Here is a 27883-nt window from a genome sequence, read left to right on the forward strand (position 1 = left end):
CGTCTCCACGCAGCGTCATCGTGAATTAAAAAGCAAACACAGACCATGCACCGCAAGCCTATTTTCTTCCTGACAAACCCATGCAAATTTAAAATCTGTAGTTAATTGCATGTTACCAGTGAGAGAGGAATCAATTTTCCAGGACTTTCTGGACCTTATTGTGACATAAGTTGCTGGAAGGTTTCTCAGGGAATTGTGCACCAGTCGTGCTGGAATAGCTCCACATAAATCAGACATTAACAGTTCTTCCTGAGGTGAAGGCTTCGACCTCTGTTTTTTCTGGTCCTGATCAGACAGGATGGATTTCAACACAAAGGCTTGCTGTGCCTCATGTTATTGGCACAGGTTCTGCCCACATTAGCTCCCTCCAGGAGTAAATCAGACAGTCGGTCCAGGCCAAGGCAGGTGGTGAGGGGGCTGATGAGGCCGTAGAGACCCCCTAAAGCGATGCTGATGGGCCAGCCAATGAACAGCAGAACAATGAGCCATATGATGCACCAGAAACATGACCCGCAAGTGGCCATCTTAGTCTGGAAAAAAAGAGAAGAAGCTCAGAATGATAATTTCCCCCAAGGTGGGCACACTTTCCAAAGGCAAATGCTTTAACTTTAGTTAAACAGCTCTAACACACTGTGCAGCAAAGAGCACTTTAGATGGCATACAATAGTGGGTCAGTCACCTCAGTGGCTACTGTGTTTCCTGTGAGCGGCAGTGCTTCTTTAGTGATGATAGGAGATTATTAGATTGAAATGTGTCATGTCAATGATCTGTATGTACAGGATTAGGCACCAGTCTTGACAAAGCACGCTAAGCTGGTAGTAATCACCAGATCTGCATACCCACTGGAGGTCAAAACTTACACAATGCTGAAGAGCTGTGCAGGCACATTAGTCAGCCACTATGAGCAGATCAGCAGAGATCATAACTCATAACAAGTATACTGTACTGTGCAAAGTGTATTTATTTATAGTAGTATAGCAGCAAAAATATGTAAAAACCTAATTATGAGAAAAGTTTTTTATTTTACAAAATGCAATCTTATGCCAGAGCAATCAGGCTGTAAATGTTTTTGTCCAATAAAAGATCTGCCCCAAGGACAAGCCTTGAAGTTGAGATTGTAAAACTGATGGTTTTACGAGTGTGAAAGTGTTGTGTGTTGTCAGATTCCTTGAGCTTAGTTTAGGTTTAAGACACAATGGTCAGATCCTCTTCCCCTCCAGGCTTTGCTGTCTTGACTCTATGTAATGTGTAATTTCCTGTTGTGACACTGCTGTCACGTAGTGTTGGGCAATAGATTAAAGATTCAACACGAGTGTGTCCCATGGTGGATCCCGTGCTTTGGTAAACGCTCTCACTTAAAACAAAAAAAGAAGACGAGGTAGAGGAACCACTAAAGTACAATGATTACAGTAACATGATGTGAAAATACTTAAAATTCCTCTTCTGCAGCTTTTTTTTTTTTTTTTTTTGCATTGTTACATTTGATCACAAGCACCTTTAAATAACCAAATACCAAAAACAAATAAACCTCCACCCTAAATCTGAACCTATTAAAAGATGTCAATTTTATCAGAACCTCTAAATTCACCTTACAAGTCAGCAAAACGCTAATGATTATTCAACACAGTGCGACTGCATGCTGTTAGTCTCACTCATGAATCAGCCCTTAGCAAAGGTTAGAATTGAGAGCTCTGCAAAGTAGCTATTAACCCAATGAATACCTGCCGTGTGAGTACAAAAGACATGTTCACCTTCAGCAGGAAAGAAGAACGGTTCTGGAGGACGTGTGCACCTGGTTTCCTTCTTGCTTGTAGAAAATCTCCCAGATCCTCCTGGAGATTCACAGAGATGATGATTGTGTGTGTGTGTGTGTGTGTGTGTGTGTGTGTGTGTGTGTGTGTGTGTGTGTGTGTGTGTGTGTGTGTGTGTGTGTGTGTGTGTGTGTGTGTGAGCAGTAGCCACGTCCCACCAGTTAGCTCTAATTTACTACAACAAGGTACCACAGGCAACTAAATTCTCATGAGGCAAGCTGAAAACAGAAGTTTAATAGAGGCAGGATATTACACAATGCAGACATTCATGTGACTCAAGAGAAAAGTATGCCTGGTGTCATGGGTTTCTAGGAGCTGGTAATACAACAGAATATTTGATACATCTGCACCTAGGCTAGTTGTTCACGCTTAGCGTAAAACCTATAAAATATTTAATCCTTATGTGACACAGTACACAGATATTGTTGTTGGCTCCATGTCAAAACTTTCAGCAATTTATATGTGCCCAAAGTCCTGAGCCAACAGAGGTAACCTCTTATCTAACCACTCATTCTAATCCTTTCCTCAGCCAACAGAAACACATGTCTTATGACTCCAGAATACCTACTTTATACCTTAACCCAGAGTGCCCTGCACTCAGGAGACAGGAAATAAGAAAGACGTTTCATGGCTCCACACTTGACTGAGTTCCACTGATGTTACTCCACATCCAGCAACACATGGTTCTCCATCAGGTCTTTTAACTAACCCAGGCACAAGCAGCTGTGCAGCTGACCTGTTCCATCAACCTGCCTGAGGTATGATGTAACAATAAAAATAAAATGCTCTGGTGCATGACAGTGAATTAATTTCCATTCTGTGTTTTTGCCTGCAGGGTTGTGGACTGTGCTAACCTCTTCATTTTACTTAATTTATTGATGTTTAAATGACCAAGTTCCGGCTGTTTTAAGGCAACATATATAGTTTGCCTGCTCGATTGTTTTCTTCAATCTGGTCATCATATGTTAACCCTAACATTTATTCAGCTGTGAAAACACTTTGCTGTTAGTGCACAAATCATGAATGGCAGATAATTTAAGGCTTGCTGGTTGAGTGACTGTGTACATACAGAAGGGAACTTGAAATCCCCCAACACGCACACTTGGATATAGTGACTGACCTACAAATGGAGCTTTTTTTGGAGCTTCTGTTGCTGATACAGGCTCAGCCAATGAAATCTGAGCTGTACTTTATGCAGAACGAAGTAGATGAATATATAAAAGTATCATGACAGAGATTCTATCAGTCAAAGAAACCATTTTTTTAAAAGAAGGGAAATAATGGGGAAAACCTAAGGTATGTCAAATTACACCAGAAATGGACTGAAACTCAGTGACGACAGGTCTTTTGGAGCAATGACTCCAAACATGTGAAATGTTTGGTTTAAATCCTTTTAAGTACGTAGAGGAGATCAGGGAAGGGAACAACAGTGAGTGTTTGCAGACATCTGTAGAACACAGTGGAGACTTCTCAAGGTTTGGAGCTGCATTTCAGCCAGTGGTGTTGGACATTTTGTCAAAATTGATGAAATTATGAACAAAGGAAAGTACCATCAGATTCTAATCCACAATGAAATGCCATCTGGAAAGTATGTGATTGGAAATATCATATTTTTTCAGCATGATAATGATCCCAAACACACTGCCAGTGCACTAAGATAGTGTTTCTCTGTGTGTTTTTCTATCAGTCTTGGACTGACCCCTCCCCGAGAGCCCGGATCACCTTGACAGATATGGAACAAAAGGCAGCCAACATCCAAAGAAGAGCTTTGAATGTCCTTCAAGAAGCCCGGAGACTACTTAAAAAAATTACAAGTGAGTTCAAGCTGTTTAAAGAATAGATGTGGTCATACCAAATATTGACTTTCAATCTTATTAGAATTGTACAAACTTTTTTTGCCTTATATACTGTATTTATATAAATGTTTGCACATTCTAACAAATTACTGCACTTACGTCACATTTCGTTTAGCAACATATAAAGAAATGAGGAGGGGATTAATACTTTAGCACAGAGCTGTATGTGTTGGTTGTGTGTGGGACACCCATAGAATGGTATTAGTATAATGATGATGATGCCACAGTCTGAATAGGTTTTTTTTTAATAAAGTACTGATAGTAACAAAAATCAAATGTTTTAGAAAAAATAACAAAACATCACAATGATCTTCTCTCAGTAGAAAACAGATTTAAAATAGGTGACTAAGCACTACATTTCTCTTCAGGGGATCCACTTGGTCGCTCTATGGTAGTCCCATGTCAGGATGTTCTACTTTTCTTGCTCATCTGCACTCTCTCCATCGCTGTCGCTGTCTCTACCAGGATGCTCTGGCATCTTAGCATGGCCGTCAGTATCCTTGTTTCCTTCCTTCTCGCCGGCGTCCTCAGAGTTTGGCTCTGTGCTCGCCGTTCCTTCTGGGTTTTCCTGCTCCATGGGGGTTTCCTCCTGTGGCTCCTTAGATGTAGCAGTGGTCGACAAAGCGCCAGCATCTTTTTGAGTCTGTTTTGGAGGCAGAGCCAGTTCTTGCTGTTGCTGCTGAGAAGCCAAAAGAAAAGGGAAATGTTCAAAACGCAAAGGAAAATATTTCCACTTTTTTTTGGCATTATATTGTCAAATATACTCAGCTAACTGATTATAAAGAGCACACGGCCAAAACTGATGTAATCTTATACAAAAGCCCTGCAAGGAGTCCATCCTTTGCAATTTTCTTCAAGTTCTTTTTGCAGAGCCTGTCAGTCTACCACAATGCCACTGAACACCACTATGAACAGCGGCCTCTAAAACGTCTATTACATTACACACGTCTACGCATATGAAGGAAAAAATAAACATCACTATCTTCATGGATTTACTGCAGCACTCAAAATGCATTAGTTGGATTTAGGTGTTCGTAACAGCGTAGCAAATAAGTGTTTGAAATATAGGTGTATCTACAGGAACATATTCTTTGTTGAGGGTATTTTAATAGAGATAGCTTTATAATAAAATGTCTCTTCCTTTTAAGTACACGTTTTTAGTATCTACTATTATTTCTCGATAAATGTATGTTGAAAAACTACATTTTTCTGTGTAGCCCGTTCCTTCTCTACATTTCTTACATCTGACCTATTTACTGTACTCCATTAAAAGTTAAAGATTAAAAATACAAAAATGGCAGCTGGGGACAGGCGCTGACAGCTGCCAGGAAAGTTGATGACATCTGTAAGCGTGTCAACGCAGGATGGTTGCCAGTTTTTAAACTGCCTCAGGTGTATCACAGAAGAAACTTTTATGATATTGCAGTATCATAAACATAGTAGGTGTGCTGCTGGTTGATTAATATGGCTCCTTTCACACAGTCCACTTTGTGGTTTTTACCTGTCTGTACTGCTGGGAGGTCTGGATCATGTGCATGTACATATTATACACCAGGTTGGCCATTTCCGGCATGTTCTTCACAATTTGGTCAGGCTGTCCAGAAGTATCTCGCTGAAAGGTAGAAACAAAAGAAGTTTGATTTCAGCCCAGGATGCGATCAGAGAGGAATTGTAATGAAGAACTTTTATCGGTCTTGCTAGGGATCACTCTTTCAGGCACACGGACTTGGTTAAGTATTGATCTGAGGTAAAATGTGCAGGGAAATTACAATTCAGCAGCCCACTGCTACCCGCTGGTTATTTCAAACAAATTTCCCTCTCCAGTGATCACCGCTCATGTATTACCAAAGAAGTCGGGGATGCAGAGTTTTTAATTTGATAATATTAGTATGCAGACAGAGTCTTGCAGGCTAAACTGAAGACTGAGGCAAGCAGAATATTCAATCTGCTTGGCGGATGCCTCTTAAATACAGGGGAGATGCCCACAGAGGCCCTGGGGGCATCATGTCAAAGTATACTACTCCACAGTTTAACTTTATGTGCTTTCACTGCAGTAAAACCTTCATTAAAAACACTGGGGGGGGGGGAAGAGAATATGATAACTATATATGATTATAGATCGAATATGTATGTTTCCATATGAAACTTTAGGCAGCTTTGTTTTTTTATAGCAGCTTCTGAGTTAGCACCGTTAAATAGCCCGTGACACTTCCAGTTGAGTGTTGCTAGACAAAGTCTGACTTTTAATCTGCATGTGCGTGTGAGCAGCGGGGGTTTACTGACTCTAGATAGATGGGCTAAGCAGGGGCCACATGTGTGTGCCCGAAAGAACTGTCCCCCATGGGGATGAACACTCCAGTGTCAGAGAGGCTATTGGGTATTTTAGACATCACTGTTGCCAAACACGCCTGTCAGTGAGACACTGTGACCAGACAATGGTCGTTTCATGCTGGTCAGTCGGTGGTTTTGTCTTCTGACCTTTGGGGTTAATTATAGCCATAACTGTGTTTCTCATCTTTGCAGCTGGTCTGCAGAATGCTCTTACCAGACTGGGTAAAGCTGTAGTAAGAAGTGGGACCAGTGAGGACCAATATTCTGAGTGGAATGAAGATTCCACTCTGAATATATAAAGGGGGGATTAGACCGAGCCAGTGGGCTGTAGCGGCAATGACGTGGTGGGATGGTGAAGACGGCACGAATTTTATGGAAATGGGCACTGGCCTGAACCGTGGGAAAGAAGCTCAGTTCTTATCAGCATATCTCCCGCTTGAATATCTCATAATGGGGCAGATCTAATATGGTAGGTTTTATGAGATCAGCATGAGCATGGGTATGACTGCTTACAGGCTGTTCCTGGTTGTAGTACTCGTGTGGTCTAATGTGTAGCTGCAGTGGTCTGGCAGTGAGCTGGTTGAAGGCAGGAGTCAATTCGAAGCAGTTCTGAAACAGTGACACTCGGGCAAAGATGTACAGGCCCAGTCTGGCTCTTGACATGGCTACCACCAGACGCCTCACATCCCTGTGGAGAGACAGAAAAAAGGCTTGACTTGAGGGGAAAAGACGTGAAGGGGTGGTGGTAAAATGTGTGAAACTGTAAAAAGGAGAAGAGATCCTGTGTAGGGGCAAAAACAAAAACTGAAGTGAAAAGATCACAGTGAAAGAACCGAGTAATGGTTGAAGGGGAAGAGAAGAAAAGGCAGCGTAGTGTACGAGGAAAGAGGTTTAGTGAAGGATAAGCGGCACTACTTAAGTGGGAAAAATACTGAGGATAAGAGAGAAATACAGAAATGGAAGACAAAGGGCATGGATAAGCACTGCAGGCAAGGAGTCAGAGAGGTAGGAGAGCACGGGAAAGGGTAGGTGGAATAGGTTACTTTTTTATGCCATCAAGTAGTATTAAGAGATTAAGGACAGAGGCAGTCGTTTCTCTGAGCTTTCTCTGGCTTGCTGTACTAGCCAAAATACTTGTCTCTTTGCTCCCCTGCAAAAACACTGCTTGTAGTACACATCCCACTATACTGTACATTAGCATTCTATACAAAACACACATACATGAGGAGAGGGAGAAGATTTGGACAACTGTAAACACCACAGAATGAGGCATTTACAAGGGGTTTCCCTTTGAACCTATTGAATCCTTATATTGTCTCAGTTATCTGCACAGTTAAATTTGCTTATAAAGAAAACATGTAACTATTTAACTGACCTGTAAGTCTGTGGTGTGAGATTAAACATTGGTGAAAGCATTTGAGAAAGAAGCTGTTTTTACTCAAACAGCTCTGGCAAAAGTCTTTATTTTGATGCTGATAAATAAGACACACAGCCATGTTTCTGTATATAGCCTACTCTTAAGTATAGCCAAAAATATGACATGTGGAGTCCACCTGAGCACTTCATGAGATTAAGAGGATTAATCTTTGCAATATGCATGATGAGTTCTGTGAATATGACAAAAAGGCTTATGGGAGCCATTGTGCAGGGTGCGAGTGAGTAAACGTGAGCAGCCTATAGATTAATGTGAAAATTACTGCACATTTCAGGCAAAAATGGGGGCACGGTACAAAATGAAACATTTCCACAGAGACAAATACCGCTGCCTAGACCAATGAGCACAGACATGTGGAGCAGATGAACCAATCATGAAGCACGATAGCCTGTGGACATGGCACTACTGAGAGACACCCACCTGGACTGTGCTGTGACATGACAGGGCAAAGTGGACGGTGTGTGTTCCCACATGTGTGTTCGTGCATGTCAGAGCATCTCTGAATTTGTGCTGCCCTGTCAAAGTGTGTGCTCCTGCATGTGAGCGTGCCCGTGTGTATCACGGGAATGCTTCCCCTGTCAAAGCGAGGGTCAGCTCATCATATGGTCAGCTGCATCCCCTGTGGTTGTCACGGCTGCGGATTGCCATGAGGAGAGGGGCAGGGGAGAGAGGGGGAGGAGGATTGTGAGGTAAAAGCCAGTGGTACACCACAGTGATCCCATTATAAGAAAAACACAATGAACAGCACTAGGAGCTCCCATGAAGCACTGCTCTCTCAACCACTTAGCTGACCATTCACAAGCTGTCAGGGAAGCCAACATATGAATGACCATTATGAAAAACTATAACAACAGACTTAACTAGACATTTTCTGTTATATTTTACATTAATGGTTTATTCTGACTGACTCATGGTGGTTGATTTCTTATTCACATCCCTCACAGTTAACAATAAATATTAACAATTAAAAAAGCAAATCTGAAATTTGATGCAGCCCGACCGAATAATCACAAAAAGGTTGATTCAAACATTCTTATATGAAATAACCACAAACATTATCAGTGACTGACAGCTTGGTTTTCAGGGCCTTGAAGCTCAGTGTTATCAAAAGTCTTATTCAAGGAGAATAGAAGCTCTAGAACTATTGTACGCTCCCTGCACTGAAAAACTGCTACACTGAGAATGTGTAAAAGGTGGGATGTAATATCAAGTCAAAGACAAGATCAAATGAATGATACAGAGAGGAGAGCAGGCACTGTCAGCAAGATGAAGTACCCCTGTCTGTAGTCAACTGCAGTTTCTCATTTTCAGCTACATCAATTAATCGCTCCATCTGTGAGATGAAGAAAGAACAAAATAGAGTTTTTAAGTGTTTTCTGTGCTAGCTAAATGGCCACGGTGAAGGGTGGGGTGCACAGAGCTACAAAGGGAATGGCTAATAATTTGCACTCTGGTTCCAATTTGCAGACTGTCCAATTCTCTGATAAAGCTGTGAGCAGTGCAACTGCAACAGCAGCTACTGTTCATCACAGCCAGCGGCCGGCATGTCAAGTAGAAGTGCTGAGGATCATATGCCTGGTATAAAACCCTTGGTTGTTGGAATCTCACAGCAGCAGAGAAGTGAAAGATCATTTGACTACAAATTAATTCAGTGACATGGGGCAAAGAGGCCATAGCCAAATGAACAGAAAGCAGAGAGAAAACAAAACAAAGCTGCCAATGAAAGAAGACGCCATGAAGGGGCGTGTAGCAGAGCAGTGATTATCCATCATACTGACTGCTTTACAGTTTGCTTTTGATCAGAACTGAGCTCTTTGTTAGTTATTGTCAACCTAATCATCAGAGCACAATTATTTCTCTTAATTGGAACAAAAACTACAGTCAGCTCCATAGATGTGTCCTTAAGCACCTTTATCCTTCCTGCATCATAATTAAGCTCATACTTACCTCAAAACTGCAACACTGTTATTTCCCTCAGCAAACTTTATTCAGTAGTTACACATGACAAAAAGAGAAAGCCTCCTGAGAGCAGCTGTCTCACGAGAATTAAGTGCCAGCTTTTCTGCAGTGTTATTTCCCTGGAGGATGTTTATCTTAGGTGTATTTCATATTACACAAGTATTTTAAAGCAGAATAGCTGCTGAGAGCTGAAGGCTATTTTGGATCAGATACTTTTTTTCCTGCTTGGCATGCAAAGAAGTAATTACCTCAGGTGTCCCACAGCTTTGGTGCGGACCAGGGAGAGGATGATGTAGTTGTTCTGCTGACCCTGGAACCTGTCCACTGTCGTAATCTGTACAGACACAAACATATTTATTATTCAACAACACGACACACAAATGCACATAAATATCAAAGATATGCTAACTAAGCTCCGGCAGCAGATATGCTTTGCAAAGTAAATGAGTGTTTGCATTTTAGGTAGGTGGAGGGATTTAGCTGAAATGTTTAAAAACATGAGCGAGACTGCTTTCCGTCTTAAATTCTTTTTCTTTGCCTTTTCTTTCTTTTTTTGAGGGTGAACGTTAAGAGATGGCAAGGTACTTTCTTGTTGCTGCCGTTATCGCTGTGGGCCACACGGGCAGCCAGCAGGGTTAATACGGCTTAAAGGGCATTTGCCAACAGCAGCCTCTTACCTGGTCTCCTGGGAATCAGGGCCACTTGGGAGGGGGAGGGGGGACTACTTGACTGGATCAGAGATTATTTCAAGGAGACAGAAAATGTAGAAGTGGCTTTCTCTGTGGAATTTTTTTTTTCTAAGCAAAAGGGAACCCGTGTCAGCCAATTTGCTTTTATACCCCAGTAATCCTGTCTTGCTGAGAAGTGTACTTATTCAACTACATAAAGAACTGTGCTGTGTTTTGACTTTGTCAGTCATGTTACTTTATGTAATAAAGCTATCATAAAGCATGTGCACTTCAAACTCTATACAAGGACTGGTCTTGATGAGATGCAAGAATGTGAAAACTTTCATACTGTACTACCTACACTGAGCGTGCACAGCCTTGACAGTGTTGGAGAGTGTATACATGGAATATGCTCCAACTTCATAAGCTCTTTCATGATCATATAGCCTTCACTCTGTGTCTATTTTTAGTGGTGTTTCCCAGTTGGACTAGAAATATCTTAGGGATGTAAATCTGAGTCCAAAATCACATTACACAGTGTCTACACTGTGTAAACAGCATGTGTGTAACTATAGACTGAAAAGTTGATGTTAATGCAAATAGTGTGATAGCTGGGTGCTCCTGTTGTTTTTGGTTAGAAGCTACATGGAGATGTTACTGGTTAATGCTTGGTTAAAGTATGCTGCTCTGGAAAAAAGCTGCAATGTTTAAAGATTATTCCGGAAAAATATTAAGTAGAATTATAATAACAGAGCTAAATTATTTTAATCAACTACTAATAACTGAGTGACTATGCCTTGGGTAGAAATAATTCCTTCCATCCCCATTGTGTATATACATATCCATCCATCCATCCATCCATCTATATAAATAATTGTTAAATCAATAACCGATTTAAATCTGATAGCACAGTATTAGAATGATCAAGGAAAAACACATCAGAGCTGGAGTGTCCCCTATCTTGCAAATGGTAACAGAACCAAATAAAAATTGAGTTTAAAAGCCAAGTTATTAAGTCCCTTTTTTTAAAGTACTGTACAAAAATGCTTCTGTATAGTTACATACGACACATGCTAAAAAAAACCCCTCATAGCCAGGCAGAAAGAGGTTGGCCTGTCCTTTATAGTTTCGCTTTTTAAAATGGATCAATAGGACATCAGCTTCCATTGAGGAGCCATACAGGCCCAGAACTACAGCATTCAGTAACTAGCCATGCTAAATAAATCATCCTGTGGTTGTGGTTACCACCTATTATTAAATGCAACCCTCAGTAAACCTCTCCAAAACTCCTTTTGGATAAGAGGAAGGGAATGTGGGGAGACTGTGTGTGTGTGTGTTAATGTGTAAAATCGAGAGCGATGGGACTAATGAGGTATTTATTTACGTCTCCCTGTTGCTATGTAGAACAGGTGCAAGGCCAGAGGCAACAATATGTTGCTTTTACAATAGCAGGAGATATCGTTGGCCGTATGCTCAAATTACACATCCATGGTATGCATGCACGTACTGACACATGAGAAACGGTGAATCTTGGTTTGCAGCAAATGTGGTTCTTTAGAGAGGGAGTTATTCTTAGCCTACAGAAAGTGATAACAAAGCCCGGGTCGACATTCTCCCCGAGGTATAGCATTCTGCATGGTGTTTAGTTATTTATGAGAAATCTTCCAGGGAGAGAATTACAGAGGTCGTGTCATTGTAGCACATGCATGTCCGAGGACATAAGGAAATACACACAGTGAATACACTGTGAGATACACAAACAGCTATTGCACTGCCAAATGTTTTCTTCCAACATGCCTTCTTCTTATGGAGACAATAGCACACTATTAGATGATGATCAACCACTGATCTCTCCCATCTTATTTTCTCTGTTACTCTGTCTTACTTATGGTAATTACTGCTGGGAATGTGCACAAGTCAGACCTCTGGATTATTCAATTTTTCACAAGAGGAATGGCAGGGACGCCAGAGTTAACAGCTTTGTATTGCTTGTGTGTTCAAGTCTACATGTGTCTCAGGATTTCAGACGTGTCTAAGAAAAAACCCCAACAAAAAATATGACGCTAGGAAATGTTAAGACACCTTTTCTACACATTTCATGTTGTCAAAGAGGCTAGTACTGTTGCTCTCAGTATATGAAAGCTGTGTGTTTTTGGTCAAGGAGAAGAGTTAGACAACTGCAGAGGGTCATTCAGAATAAGGACTGAAACCTTAAATGGGTACTTTGTCACTCTGCATTCATCTCTTCTTGACCCGGTTGATGTATCTTCTTACTAACTAAATAGTCAAACTCTAACAGTCAGACTTCCAGCAGGTCTTCATCAAAGAAAAGAGAACCAAATGGATATTTTCTGTAAAACTCAGGAAAATAAATAAAAAGTGTTTGCGCACATGCTGTATTTACGCAAACTGTTGTTTGGGATTTGGTAAAAACCTTGAGCAAGCATGTTTGACGCTGGCACTGTGACTTGTGCTAACTGGCCTTCCTCTGCTTTTCTTTCTAATTAAAGTTATAACAGTAAAGTAAGCTGGATGTTGACATTTGCGCCGTTTTACCCTTTGTGACACACTGTCAGACACACTGTGGACACAGTGCTCAGCGCCATGACCTTTCAGCTGCTCAGCATTTTTTCCCACAAGAGCCCCTCTTTCTATTTCATCCCTCTCTGTCTCTGGCCATCTTTCATCTCAGCAAATCTAACAACCTGTCACTCCTGTCACTTTATTACTAGGCATGCATACTGACTAAGGCCATGAGCACAATGAATGATGCTTTATGTCTTGACATTGCAGGACATTTCACATGGCTAAGCAAAATCTCTGGCTAGCTGTCAGTGCAGGGAATGTACTTCAAAACAAAACAACAAGGTAGGGTTGCACAGCAAAAAATACAGACACAACAGTATGGAATGAGTAAAGACTGAATCACAGTGGACGCTATAACAAACCACTATTCTAACCTCCAAATTGCTATCATACTTGGAAGAACCTGCTTCCTGTCTGCCTGCTTTTGGACAAAAACGGACGATGTATATTTTTGATTCACTTTTTATGTACTCAGCAGGAACAGATGAGTAATGAGTAGACAGCAAACTTTACAAAATACTGTGTGATAAACAAAATGATTCAAGTTACATACTATTTACATTTTCTGGGCATTTGTGGGAAATAAAAATACATGTCTTCTAAAATAGAGAATATACCTGGATTATTGTTCTGAGAGCCACCTCACTTTAACACTCCTGCTGTTAAAGAAATACCAAAAAATATGCACAACTAAACTAAACCGATCGCAATATTACTGAAGGCGTGCTGCTGCTGACCCTATGCTACCTGACATAACAATGCTCCATATAACTGTTGATATGCCATTTTCACTCCACTCTTACTGGAATGCCAAAAGAGTCTGTGACATTGTTAAGTGTGTGAAAACCCTAAAAGAACAGAGACCGAAGAAAGGTGAGACAATGTGTGTAGGGGGAAAAAATGAAGAGCGAGGAAAGCATAACCTGAGGCTAGTGAGTAAAAGCATTTAGCAGTACAAACAGAAAGTGGATGGGAAACTGTGCCAGCGGGTTGCTGACTTAACACATTGTAAAGAAAGGAAAAGAGGAGAGACGAGAAGTTCGGGGGAATAATATAGGCTAGAAAAAAAACAACCTAACTGTATCCCTCAGGGATGAACAGACTCTCCCTGTATACAGTCAGTCAAACAAATGTTGCAAATACTTGCACACCTCTAATTTGCTTTACCTGTTACCACTCTGTCTTTTACCCACCGTGAAAAACTGAGATTCACTAAAATTCAAACAGTATTTTAAGTTATACATGGATAAACTCCAGATAAAATATAAAACTCTTCTTAAAACGAACAGACAAACAATACAGTTTACACATTAATGTTAATGAGTGACAAACACTTAAGGAAATCCCTCCAAGATGCTTGGAGAGCTGTGAATATCTTTCCCAGTGCAATGGAGGATAGGAGGTTGGTGCAAGAACTGCAGCTGGCATCCGGAGGTGTGAAGAAACTATCCATGTCATGTGTGATACGCGTTTCCAACACGCTAGTTGTAGCCCTACACATATATAGGTGGTGAAAACATGTCACATGACACAAGAGGGGATTAATGTATCACCCTCAAGTGTGTGATCATTCATTTATAATCAAGTTTGACTGAATACTCGCAAAACCCAGTACTTGCTACAAAACCTGTCCAATAATGGAGTGTGTTTATTTAATCACCTCTTGCTTGTGCTTTGATAACATGACACATAAAGACTGCTGCTTCTTAATTGGTTTGTTTCAAATGGTGCTTACCTTGTGGGGCTGACCAAACACTGGATTTCCAGCACAGCGTTGGTTGATGACATCTCTGATCAGGTGTTTTTGTCCATTGTAGGTGGTGAGGATGCTGATGCGCTCAGCTGGGTAGCCCAACAGACGCATGTACATGTATAGAGCCACAGAATACTCTGCCTCTGCCAGGTTCTTCACAGAGAGAGAGAGAAAGCTTGGTCAGAATAACATTATATTACTGAAATAAACAACCATTGCCGCGCAACCTCTGGGGCTGAAAAATGAAACTTGTGCTAAAGTGGCACATATGCATATTCCCTCAAACTGCCACTTATATCTGGCTCCAAAAGAAACTCAGTCCCTAATGAATTCCATGTTAAAGGAGGTTTTGATAACCTCAGACCACCATATTTTATAATGACACCAGGGACTATTGAGTAAATTGGAGCCTCTTGGTCACACACAACACATACCTGCACACCAATTGCTTGCATCAGCCAAAAAAAGTGATGATACATAAATAAGCCTGTCCTGCACTGTTGTATACTACTGTGCATCATGTGTTTTGCACATCAGTTATGAGACCAGTATATAAGCTGAGTATTAGTATAATGACAACAAATTTTACTTTGACAGGAAACAGCTGTCAGCACCAGAAACATGTTGTGTAACTAAGTTACAGTGAATTGGCCTACTGCTTGTTCATCATAGAAGGGAATGTTATTCATACATATTGAAGTATATATAACATAGTGAAGCAGGCAAGATACATTTAACAAGCTAGTGTTTGGCTGCAAATTTGCTATGTTGCACAAATATGGTGAAGTTTAGCTAAAAGAAAATTGGCAGCTTAAGTAATTTAGAATAATTAGCCAACTTGTTTGTTGATATTGGAGTCCATTTCTAAGCTACCACTCGCTATTGAAGCTCTCTGTTTACGCTGTGAGCAGACGAGAGGCACTGAAGTGATAAGAAGCAAGTGTAAACATCAGATTTCTGGAATTCTCACGGAAAATCACAACCCCATCGTTTACACAGACATTAGTCCCCAGTCAATCTGAGGCAACTAAGAGAGTCAGGGACAGTCTCTTTTTATGTTGCAATCACTCAGAAACTGGCAATGAAAAGCATTTAACTGCTGAAAAAGGTTACCTGACGTACATTTAAAATGCTCACCAACACGTGTTTTTTTCTCTTTTTTGTCACTAAGCACAACACAGGAGCTCTCTGTGCTTGATAGATAGAAACACACATTCAAATAACCACACTGACAATGGCTACAATGTTACTACCTACACCTATCTGATATAATGATTATAATGATTTCTCTTTCATTTCCAATTACAAAGGACCTAGAACTACATCAAAGTTTTTCTCCCAATATGAATACATGTAAAACGTTATTCACCAATTTAACAATCAACAAATTCCCAAGCTTGTGCACCCTGGTTCCAAGGCTACATTCTGTCCTTCAAATAAAACCCAAAAAAGAAAAGAAATAAAGGCAGCGCCATGTATTATTCATTCAGTTTCAATTAAATGTGGACTGCTGCCTCGCATCTTTGATAATAATGTATGCAGCTTCATCAACAGTTCCTGAGCTAGCTGCACTAGAGTCAGCACATCAAAAACAATGACATCTTTTGTTCTTAGTCCCTTATTACCTGCCTACAAATGGCACAGATATTTAAAAAATCACAACTTACTTCTCCAGCAAAGTTACTTCCAAGCCTCTGCATTTACAGATCATCTACAAAACCACAATCATGTAGCAAAAGCCAAAAATGTATATCTCATACACACACACAATTAAATAGACATTCAAGTAAAAATCTGTGACGCTTCCAGATTTCTGTCTTTCATTTGCATGTCTAACATACATCAGATCTAAAGCCTAAACCCCAAAAGAAGCTGGCAACTATTACAAGGTCAGACCTAAGCCATTGAAATTTGAGCCAGTGGTTCGTGACTGCAAAAGGACTAGATAGGATAGAATGATCAAACATGCACTGAGGAGAGGGTTACATACAGATACACTTTAGAGTAGATACAAGAACATTATTGATATCGAGAGGCATAAATTCAGGCTACCTGTAAGTAAACTCCACCATGCAGGTTGCTCTTATGCAATTTAAAATGTAGCTTGTAGAGCAGAAATTTCTATAACTAACAAGCCTAGTGGCTGAGGGAGGCAATTTCCAAACAGAAGATGTGGATTTAGATAGGCATCTTACTCTTCATGAGCCATTTGACAACAGTGAGGTACTATCAGTTGGCTGAGACTCAACAGGGAAAGAGCTTTAGCAAATGAGGCAAAGCACGGGAAAAAGACCCTTTGCACTATATTTTGTGCACACAGTATTTGTGTATGGGTTCTGCACAGTTCACGTGCAACCACAAAGCAGTGGTTGTGGCAGTGTTTGTTCAGCTGCGACATGTATTCAGTGTACACTGGATACAATTGCTCCTCTAGTGTCAAATTTATCCCCTTTGGTTTCCAGGAAAGTGCATCTGTGTGTGTGCTTGTCAAGCATAATGAGTGATATTGAGGAGATTCCCTTGAGGAGACTCAAAATGGCAACTGGCAAATAGAGTTGAGGTTCATGTGACCTGGTACCGTGACAAGCACACATGGTGCTGAATTAAGAACAATAAGAAGCTTTAGGGACTTGAGTGTGCACAGCGTGAATGTAGTTGCAAGATTCATGAAGCAATATGATCCACTTAATGGGTATGCAGGTTCTAAATTGAAACTTCAATTTGATATTTTAATCATTACACAGGATACCTTACCTGAAATCCAGTGCTGTCGGCTCTGATTACTACAAACTCTTTTAAGTATCAGGGGATGTTTTATTTACAGTGTCTTACATTTCTATAAGCTATACTATTTTTATTTCTCTTCTTGGAGAAATGTAATTTGTTTTTTTTTACTTGACACTAATATGTGATTTTCTTGGGCTGGTGCACTGCAAAAGTAAACACCCCTATCAACCCTGCCCTGTGCCCAGACACAGTCTTTGTGCCTCAGCAATGTCAGGATGAAACACAGTCTGTCTTCCGGTGTGAAGGACAAACCGCCTGGTCTGTGCTGGGCAGCCAATGTTAGCTGCACACTAAGCAGAGTGATGAATATATTATATGGACTGGTAGCTGAACCAGTGAAATTTAAAAATGAATGAACTACTGTACAACAACCAATTTAGAGGAAATGGGGGCTGGAGAGAATATGTTTCTGTTTCCTGCTGGAAGTGTGAATGTGTTTATTTGTAAAGGAGTGTAGTTCCACAGCTTGTGTAACATGAACCATTTCAGCTATTCAAACAATTTCTGTACCTGTGCTACATATATACACAAAATAATAATGATGTTCTGTTTGGAGTATTCAGTTATTTCAATTGAAGTAGCTCATACTGTAGGCAGTATACTATTTGAGTTAAAAATAAACATTTTACTTCTAGAATCACATTACAATGTTATCGCATGGGGCTATTTCCCCTTTTTTTTCAATGATTACTCATACTTTGTTGTTTTTACATTTTTAAAGTTAGTATTAAGATATTGGCAATATGTTAGACAAATGGCATACAAGGATGTGCAAGGATTACATCAAGTGTGTTCATTCGTGTGATCTACTAACCTGATAAAAGTAAGGGTTGGGCTCAGATTCTCCCACCCCATTGAAGTCTTCCACGTTAATTAGCTGGAAATCAAATGTCAGGCCAGGGTTGGGCACCTGAAACTCGGGAAGTTGCTGAACGTGAGGCAGGTTCCCCAGGTGTTTGTAGCGCCAGTTGTACAAATTGCACAGGCTGTGAGATAGTAACACAAACACGCATTAGGTCACATCTGTGTTACTGTAATACAGTTTCCCTGACAGGACCACTGGAAATTTTAATCAATCAGCACAATCAGGGTTCCCACAGCTTAAGGCAAGACAGATATATTTATTGCGTTTAATGCAACTAAAACTGAAATGCAAGATCAATTTTACAGTAAATAAAGAAAAATGTTGCAATTTCTCCATTCCAATTCAATTTCTGGGGGTTAGAAATAACCTTGCTCAGTTATTTAAACAATGCAGCACATCTTGGGCTGAGCTATGTCCTGTGAACTAACATCCCAAATATCTGGACTGGACTTTTTTTCTCATGTCAAAAGAGAACAAGCAGATTTTTTTTCTTCTTGCTTCATACTATGTTTAGACAACTGATGCACAAAACACCAGATTTCAGGCATTTGATCTTTCTTCATTGGTGTTGTCATTTTTGTGCATGTTACCATGATAACAGGTGTTATTCTGATTATGTTGCTATGCTCTGCAGTCTGCAGTCAGAGAACAGATTGGCTCCTCTCAGTAAATCCAGTAAAGGTATCATTTCCCAACTCTGGCTGTTTAAACAGAGTCTGCCTGACCATCCTGCTTGCCCGGCATTACTACACAAATGTTTTCTCCATTACCAAGCAAAAACATTTCTTTTGACGAAGGCTCAATAACTAAATATACTAAAATGAACTGATTTATTTATGAACTGTTTGCTAATGATTTGGACATTTCGCCGTCGCTGTGGCCAGTCTGAAAGTTTTTTTTTAGCAACAACAGTAAGAGGTCTCATGATCATTGCTTAGACTGCCTTACCTAGATTTAGCTGCTCAGGTTTAATGCAAACTTGAACATTCTGAAGCAATAAGTTAATAAGTTTGAGTTTTTTGAATCAAGGTTAAGACCACTGACTTGCATCCATAAAATAAAGCACTGTAAACCATAAAGGTATATAGAAAGAATAATTGCTATTAAATTACTATTCAATTATGTTTAAAGAACTGTTTCCAAATTACATTTAAACATTACGTTTTTTTATCCTTGTGAGCCCCTGTGGGTAGTGAGATTGTATTTTGCTTGGTGACCCACCTTGCACGTGCACGGCCCTGTGCATCCAAGTCTATTGTGGGCACACCTAGGCGCACAAATCGGGTGAAGAGAGACTGCTCCATGTTGGAGTACTTCTGGAAAGCCATGTTCTTGATGACTGGGGGCAACTGGTGGTGGTCGCCAATCATGATCCAGCGCTTTAGCCTGCTGTAGCCATCCTCTGGGTTCTGCACATAGAGGAACATAAGATGATCAAGCAGTAAAAAAAATAAAATAAAATAAAATAAAATAGAGATACTGTGACAATATACAGTGATCAGTGAAGGTGCAACAGTTAATTTAGGTTTACATTTTAATTTCCAAATCATCATCTGGCATGCTTACTCTAACAAACATATAATGTGTCATACTGTAAAATGCAGTGATGTTATTTGGAGCTGGACCTCACAAAGATCTAATATCCCACCCATTGTCTAAGATTGTTTTAAAGTGTGATCACTGGTTGTGTTTGAAAAGCTGGTAGTAAAAGGGAAGTGGAGGACAATGATCCTGGCCAAAGGCTCTGACTGGCACAGTGGTGAGGAGAGATAATGAGGAGTTCTGGCAAGGTTGCTGGATAGGCTGGTGTGCCTAATGATCTTTTCCGTAAACAGAAATTACAACACAGAATGTTAGTCATAGCTACCAGAGACCAACACCATTTTTATGGAGCCCATTAGGAAAACCTTAATGGGGAAAGTCAATTTGAAAAGGCTACTGATGTAAAGATTAAACTACACAAACCAGTCACAATGACAAATCCTGGCAGGTTTTGTGAGAATAATTTTTCAGTCAAGATTAACAGCCAAAACAAGTTAGCATTTCGGTTACCTGTAGTAATAGAGGGATGAAAGTCTCAATTTCCAGAATCTGTGCAGCTTCTTCCATCAGGATGTTGTCATACTAATAAAGAAAGGAACAGCTTGATGTAACTTCAATAAATAAACTAACTGCATCCAAACAAAATACAATCAGATTATTGGGAATGTATTTTAAGTCTACCTTAAATCCCAGCTCCACTAGGTCGTGACGTTTGAGTGCAGCGTGTGTGCAGGTCATGGCAATGATTTTGGCTTCTTTCACTAGCAGATATTTGGAGCGATCCAGTCCACTTCTAAGCAGCTCGAAGGCCCTGAATTCCTTTTAGGATAGAAGAAAAGTGATACTCAGGAATGACGTCACAGAGCTATGTTATAAACCAGATTGATAGGGAACAAAAAAGTAAAATATTATCACGAAGAATTAAAATTGCTGACATTTATTCTGTATTGAGTCATTTTTAAAGGTTTTTTTCATACTAGTGTGGGGGATGACTTTAATGAACAATTAGTATGACAGATGATGGCTAATATAAAAATCTCTTGTAACATAATAGAATCTTAAATTTAAAAAAGCGCATTTCAATATTCAGAAATCCAGTCAGCACACATCACGATACACTGAGTGGCTTATCTTTCATCCAAGTGTTTGAATTTCTCCAACTGACTCTACTTTTCTTCGCTGAAGTGCCTAATTCAAAGTGACACCCGGAAGATGAACCACAATTCTAAACTTCAACAAAGTCATGATGGACATCTAAATGACTGGAAACTTACAGTACTCCACTTTTTAATGAAATGTATAATTAACGTAATCCCTCTGCTTTCTTCTCTCATTAGAAGTGAGTGTCCTCTTTTCCCATGATGCAGTGATAGAGACTAGCCAGCCGCAGGGCTCTCCTGTGAAGTATGTGGGGTGTATTTTGTTTTTCAGTAGCTGTGGCTTGAGGAGCACTTTAGCAGAGATTCTCTTACATGGGTTACACTGTAAAGGAAAATTTGGGGGATTTTGTAACCCAAAAAACAAATCAGTTCATTTCAGGGTGGCGATATGATGACACTACAGAAAGCTGTGGGGGGATGCACAGAAGAGGAGTAATGGTAAACAGGCAAGCTATTTTCAGGTTGGTACACTAGCTCTGGAGGGTAGGGATGGAGGAGAGGAGACTCGGACAGCACCATGGTATAAATATTTAATGTGTTACTATTTTAGCATTAATATTAAACTAATCAAAACATGGAATATTGATGAAGTCTATTTTTAAACCCCATGATACCAAATGAGTTGAGGAGTGATATTAAGATGGTTAGAATTCATAGAAGTTGAAAAAACTAGGAAAAGGGAACCAAAAATAAGTTAAAAAGTGGAATGAAACGGTGGAATTGCAGATGAGTAAACAGCAGATGTCTATACATGAACGCAGGAGGCACACTGTCTCCCTCTCTCTCTCTGTTTGCCTAGCAATACATTCTTAGGATATTCCTTTGACAGCTTATTCAAAACTGCTTTTACATTTGAAAAGGTAGACAGATAAGCATATTCAGCACAATGTTGCTTCTGCTACCCTGCACCACACAGAGCAATACTTAATGGGTGTACAGATTACACTGCAGCATGGGTGAGGCTCAGGGAGGAGGGAGGAAGTGCTGTGATGCAGTGATACAGAGGCCAGCCAGATAAATCAAGGTCACAACACATGTTGGGATATTACCTCTAGCCAATAACTTTTTTATTGCTTTTCGGAGACCACCTTGGTGTTCCCATAAATCTGAAATGTTTTTGTTATCCCTACAGAAACACTTTGATGGGCTCAGAAGGAATAATAACAGACTTTCAGCTGTGTTTGAGAGCACGAAGGGGTGTGAAAAAGAGTGACAGAGAAAAACACAGAGCCATGAGCATATCTATAGGCATAACATGCAAGGCGAAATTTTAACCTCAGAATAAACACATCCACGATTGTGGATCGTCACTATTAGCTGACAACAGTCTGTTAATGTGGGGGCCAGGTAGGCAGTTACTTGTGCAAGAGAGAATGTGCAATACCTGGAAAGACAGCTGGTATGAAAATAATCAAATACAGCAGGTAAAGCTTATATGTGGGTTTGAGTGAAAAGGGGTATATATTTATTGCTAATTTTAATTTGTATTTAAACATTAGTTTTAGATTTAATGACGAACTATCTATGAATAAAATTACCTTGGTTTTTTTTTTTTTTTTTTTACTCAAGTAACCAGTTTACATGCCACTTGGAGTTGCTGGCCCTGTGATCTTCTTACCTCCAGCTGGGTAAATATTTTCTTGATGTGGCGATAGCAGCCCTCTGCGATGTCCATGTCCTCCTCATATGACCGACCTTTGAACACAGGCTGGGGTGCATTGGAAAAGTACTTGTGGAAAGGAAAGTGTGCAGCAACAGCCTCCACCTCCACGTTCTTGCCCTGTTTTGGTTTTACTTTGCTCATGTACTCTTCCCAGCGGGATATCACCTGTTATGGGGACAGACAACAGTCACAGAACACCCTCTCAAAGAGTCCCAGTAGTGATATTTAGTATACACCCGAGAATCAGACATCTATGTCTTATTCGGGTTTGAGTTGCAAGTGTTTGTCACCTTCAATAGAGTCAATCTTTTCTAGCAGGCTGTAATTGCTTTAAAGTGGGCTGTTATGCATGACAGGTGGTCCTGAGATTATGCTGAGAGGAAAATCACACCTGTTCACACCAATAAACTCTTAAGGGTCTGCAGCATTTTATTTGGGCGATTACTAATTAAGGGTTTCAAAAAGTAGCCTTACTTAGCCACGGCATTCAGAAAATGACCAGGGGTGTTTTCTCACATGAGCGACGTTTGTATGTTCTCATACAACATTTGTTTTTGGACAGCAGAAGGAGGAGGACTGCCAATCTTAAATGGCTCTGCCAAGCTTAAATTCAGACTATAGAAAAATAGATAAACAAGCAAAAATGAACAAATGAGAAGCAATAGGCTCACTCTTGCAGAGGTGCTCCTGCTGAGTATCTAATAACCAAAACCAAACAGCAGAGTAGCTTATTTCTATAAATACCCCTTTAAAAAAACAACATTAAGGATAGCATTAATGAGTCTGCTAGAGGACTGAGCTTAATTGCATGTTGAGTATCTGTCTGCACAGATTATTAGGACTACCATGGAAACCTTAATGATATGTACAAAGTCACTGTTATCAACAATCACTCACATTTACATGAATAATCAAGGAAGTATGCTCACGGTCAAGTTATCACTACACCAACAACCTCCTCATAACATCTTCAAAAGACAAAGAACTATACAGTTGGGTCTGAAAATGTTTGAACAGTAACACCATCATTTTGATCATTTTGGTTCTGGATGCCTACACAATAGATTTCACCTGAACAACTGAGATTCAATTACAGTCTTTAATTAGAGGGGTAAACAAGAATATTTTTACACAACATTAATTTAGCCCTGACTGAAGGTGAAACCTTGGACTTCTGTGTCAAAAATTTTTATTTTTGGAATTGTTCTATTGAAACTGGGGAAATTGTAGTAGGTAATTGCTAGCAGTGGAAATTCTCCTGCAGCCTGAGGGGACAGTAATGATGAGGTGACAGGAATAAACAGAAAGCATTAAGAGCGTTTCTAAATATTTATATTCTTGACAGAAAGAGCAGATTGCCAGGAGAATGGAAACTTCAATAATGTCTGCATTTCATTCATCAACTGTCTGAGGAGGAGGATGGTCGTTACAGAAATCCATTCTAATTATTTCTGCAAAATATCTCCTTAACGCCATCTGAAAATCAATTTCAAAATCTCTACACAAATGGTGCTTAATGCTTAATAGAAGGATGGATCTGAAAGTCGTTTTTTCCCCTTACTTAAGTCACACACAAAATGAATAAAAGATCAGAGTTAGAAGTACATCCAACATTACACGTGAATTTTTTTTTCTATATCACAGAAACACATGTACTGACTTTTCACTGCAAGAACAGACATGGCAAGGCAACATTTACAGCAACGCCTCAAAAACCAGGCCCTTCTGTTTCAAATGCTGCGTGGTCATGAGGTTATATAATAATCCTGTGACAGCTTTGCCCTTGACTTCAACTTCTGAGTGCACCAAAACAACACAAATCATATCCATAACTGTGTGTGTGTGTGATATCAAAACAATAAAGCAATTGAGAAAACTGAAATGGGCTTTCTATCTGCACAGTAATTTTTTAGGATGTTGATGCTGATGTTTTGAGTTTTCCATCCTGTTTCTCACTGATTACTGTCTTTTAAAAATTACCATTTGTTGCAAGTTTATCAACATCAAGGCCAGATACCAATTTTTGGCAGTGAAAAGTATCAGATCTTTTTTTTTCCTACCCTGAGTTCCTACAGGTGTTTCTGACACTGGAGGATAAACACAGATGTCTGCAGTGGACAATTGCCTATACTTGCTAATTTAGATTGCAGCTATTCACAGTCTTACCTGGTAGAGGTAGAAATGTCCAGCAGTCTCACAGGTATAAGAAACATCTCCTGGGACATCCAAGCTCTCCTGTAACCTTCCCACCTCTCGGAGAAGCTCCAGTCTTCTGGCCAGGACGTAGTTTACCCTTCCATATCTGAGGAGAGCACAGGAGTGTTAGTCAACAATCTAAACGGTTAACCCCAGTAAAAATAAGAAGGCAGTTGGAACGATGAGCCAGCTATAACAAGCTATCACAACATGACCCAAGAGTGATATTGAATCGAAATCACACTTCCTATATACACCCAGAAAAAAAACATGGCATAATAACTAGGGTATGTTTGATTAGTTACACTAACGTTCAATAGCAGAAAATTAATTTGTACCGCATAACAGAATTAGAGATGAGTAAAACTGTTGTACATAGCAGAGGAACATCTGTTTGCTCGTCCATATTTTTCTGTTAGCGCTGGCTTTCAACTTAACTGCTGGTTTTGTAGTAAAACTTAAATAATAAATCTTATTTATATCATCCTGATTGGGTTTTATGTATGTGTAAGGTTTGAGGGTGTATTTTTAACAGGCATTTAAAAATCCATACCCTCCAATCTCCAGGAGAAACAGAAAAGTAATTTGTAACAAATTGCTTTCTACATAAATCCAACAATGGTCATGACCTAAACCAGCATGTCTCGTGACCTGCATGCATGACTCATAGCAGCACGTAGTTAAACGTGCAATTGAGCAATAAGAAAACCTCAGACTGCAACTTACGGCAAATATGTGAGACAGGGTCTTGTGATTACTGACTTGACTGTGCAGAACATTGGCTGTCTGGTTATGGTCACCTGGGGATATACTTCCTTTTCTACGTTCTAACATACATCTCATTATGCAGCTAAACAATACTGCTGAAAAATGTCATCAGATGGCAGTGAGACAACAGACAGGAAGAAGGAGGGGTTACCGGGTAACACTAGAGGTGAACACTATTTTTAGACCCTCTCCAAAGATTCTCGGTCAGCAGATGACTCAAAGACGATCACACTGCTCTGCCTGAGTAAAATTAAATAAAAGTGAGAAGTGACATTGCCTCTTAGGATGACACACCTGTAATACACTCACCAAAAGCCTAAAATAGATACAAAGGTATAGTGCATGTGCAGTGTACATTAATCTACAAGTCTGTCTTAGTTTTTTCGTAAACTCTGATAAATGTAAAACATCTGAATGAGAATGGTGTGTTTTCTGCCCTAAATTTTCTGCCCTAAATTGGAATCATAAAATGATCTTGACAACCTGGGATGCAAATGTAGACCATCCAAAACTAAACAAGGGCTTCCTTAAGCCATCACCGAGATCCCCCTTCTAAAACTCATTAAAATGGCACAAAATTTTTCATGAAATGTATGGAGGCATTGTTAATTAAGGCTGTAGCTTCCCCCTTTGTTAAGCACTCAGAAAAGCACTGCTGTCTATTTTTTATCTCATGTACAGTGTTAATTAAAACTCTCTGGCTCTCTCCTCATTCTGGTGTCAGTGGGGTGGAAGAAGTGTGGAGTCGGCATGTTGTTGTGAGGCAACTGGGCAAGCGGGAACATGTCGACTGCTGCTAGCTAGAGCTCTTTCTTTTATGTCTGTGTTGCTGCATAATTTAAGAACGCATGAGACTGCCTTCATGTGCGGATGCCCAGTTTCCATAAATCATCATTCACACTACAACCATGCACTCCCAGTAGACAGCAGTCATACAAAGGGTACAGCAAATGAGAGGCATGTGTAACTCCTCCCTCGCTCCTTAAGGAAAGCTGAGAGCTATATGGTGCAATTTGCTCAGTGCCATGGATGGATGAGATGGTAATTAACATTGTAGGGTATAAGAACACTTTAAATAGTAACAGCATGAAAAATGTATTAAAATTCAGTGACACTGAGCTATTTATATTCAGGAGGTGGCAGGAGAGTGCTGCCTGTGGTGAAAAAAAAGTTTCCGGCTGGTACATTTATTAAAGTGTTAAATACATTAGTGATTATATAAAACTGTACATGTTTTGAGTATTTTGTGATACTCTGGTTTTCTGAAGTGTGCCATGAGTACAGTGACCAACACCTACTTTTTCATGCTATCTTACTACGTCTCAATAGTACTGAGTCACTATCCTTAAAGGCATTAGACATACTAGGAACAAGCATATATAAGAGAGTTGGGAAACACTGGGACTTCCTTATGAGGACCAGTGAGTCTTATCTATGGTGTGTTCTGTGTCCTGCCTCCATTTTTGCATTTACAGCTAGTGTTAAGCCTGGGTGTTGCATGTATTTGATTATACTCAGATAATGTCAAATCAGCACTGATTTAAAAATAAACGTTCCTAAGTTTTGGGTATTTTGATTCATTTATGAATTTATTACACTGTTGATAATTCCTAATTAAACAGATCTTTCTATTCTTGAAGTAGATTAAGGACATTACTACTGCTACTTTTCCATCTGACTTATCACCAATGATCTTAATTATTTATTTAAACACTTCTTACTATGTATTAAGTTATTTACTTGACTTCTATAGTGCCAGCTCACAACATGTCATCACCAGGTGCTTTTTATCACAGCGTAAATATCCTGTAATATTAAGGGAAACATGCAAATGCTCCAAACAGTGGTAAATCCATATAATTCTCTCTACATGGCTTGCTGCTACCTTATTAAAATTTATTTTAAAAACTGGGGCAGAACCAACCAATCAACTGTTGTGGTCCAGAATAGCTATGAATGGGTTACTTGGGCATGTACTGCTTCTAAGTGCATGGCTGCTGAGACAGATCCCTTAGGCTGGTGGAAAGGACTGAGAGTCCAACAATGCCTAGTGAAAATAAACCAGGTCCAAAGCCTGACATATGAGAGTGTAGCAGCCCTGTCAGTGTATTGACTCAGACCTACTGTGTATGTGGGAGATGGCATTAATAGATGTGAGCTGCCTCTGCAAATTAGATACACAGTAACTCTGAATATTTCTTGAATGCACCATCACTTGTGGGAAATCATGTCTCAGTTTTCACATATGCAGTACTGTTTGGTTAGCTGTACCCATCTGTGTGTGTCATCTTCCACCTGTTATCTGCTTTGCTCACCTGCTGAAATCCTTCTCAGTCTCCAGCTCTTCCTCTCCATGGCCCAGACGCAGAAGGTGGCGCTCGTCGATGTCTAGGGCCATGATCTTTTCAAAGAGTTGGTTCAAAGCCTGATGTGGAATGAAAAAAAATCTCCTTCATTTGTATGTAATATACTTAAGTCAGTAAAATAATTTGGGAGGGTGTGC

General features: G+C 39.9%; 1 protein-coding gene across 3 annotated transcripts in view; it reads right to left on the reverse strand.

The window, feature by feature from the left end:
- Positions 1-27883, reverse strand: part of aqr (aquarius intron-binding spliceosomal factor) — a 50773-nt gene that overhangs the window by 99 nt on the left and 22791 nt on the right. The window contains exons 25-37 of one of the 3 annotated variants that reach the window (XM_084914252.1): positions 27696-27805; positions 24583-24718; positions 22372-22581; positions 20275-20412; positions 20104-20175; positions 19273-19460; positions 18001-18172; positions 14382-14552; positions 9641-9726; positions 6512-6686; positions 5169-5279; positions 1752-4343; positions 1-530 (exon numbers count right to left, since the gene is read on the reverse strand). The exon at positions 1-530 is cut by the window's left edge and continues 99 nt beyond it. In XM_084914252.1, the coding sequence (XP_084770378.1) occupies positions 4080-4343; positions 5169-5279; positions 6512-6686; positions 9641-9726; positions 14382-14552; positions 18001-18172; positions 19273-19460; positions 20104-20175; positions 20275-20412; positions 22372-22581; positions 24583-24718; positions 27696-27805 (1833 nt within the window). In that variant the 3' untranslated portion in view covers positions 1-530; positions 1752-4079. Of the gene's footprint in view, positions 531-1721; positions 4347-5168; positions 5280-6511; positions 6687-9640; positions 9727-14381; positions 14553-18000; positions 18173-19272; positions 19461-20103; positions 20176-20274; positions 20413-22371; positions 22582-24582; positions 24719-27695; positions 27806-27883 lie in introns of all 3 variants that reach the window. The other 2 variants (XM_084914250.1, XM_084914251.1) reach the window with 2 other exon arrangements.

Source organism: Perissodus microlepis, chromosome 19 (assembly GCF_051167445.1).
Source record: "Perissodus microlepis isolate ML-2025 ecotype Zambia chromosome 19, ASM5116744v1, whole genome shotgun sequence".
NCBI lineage: Eukaryota > Metazoa > Chordata > Actinopteri > Cichliformes > Cichlidae > Perissodus > Perissodus microlepis.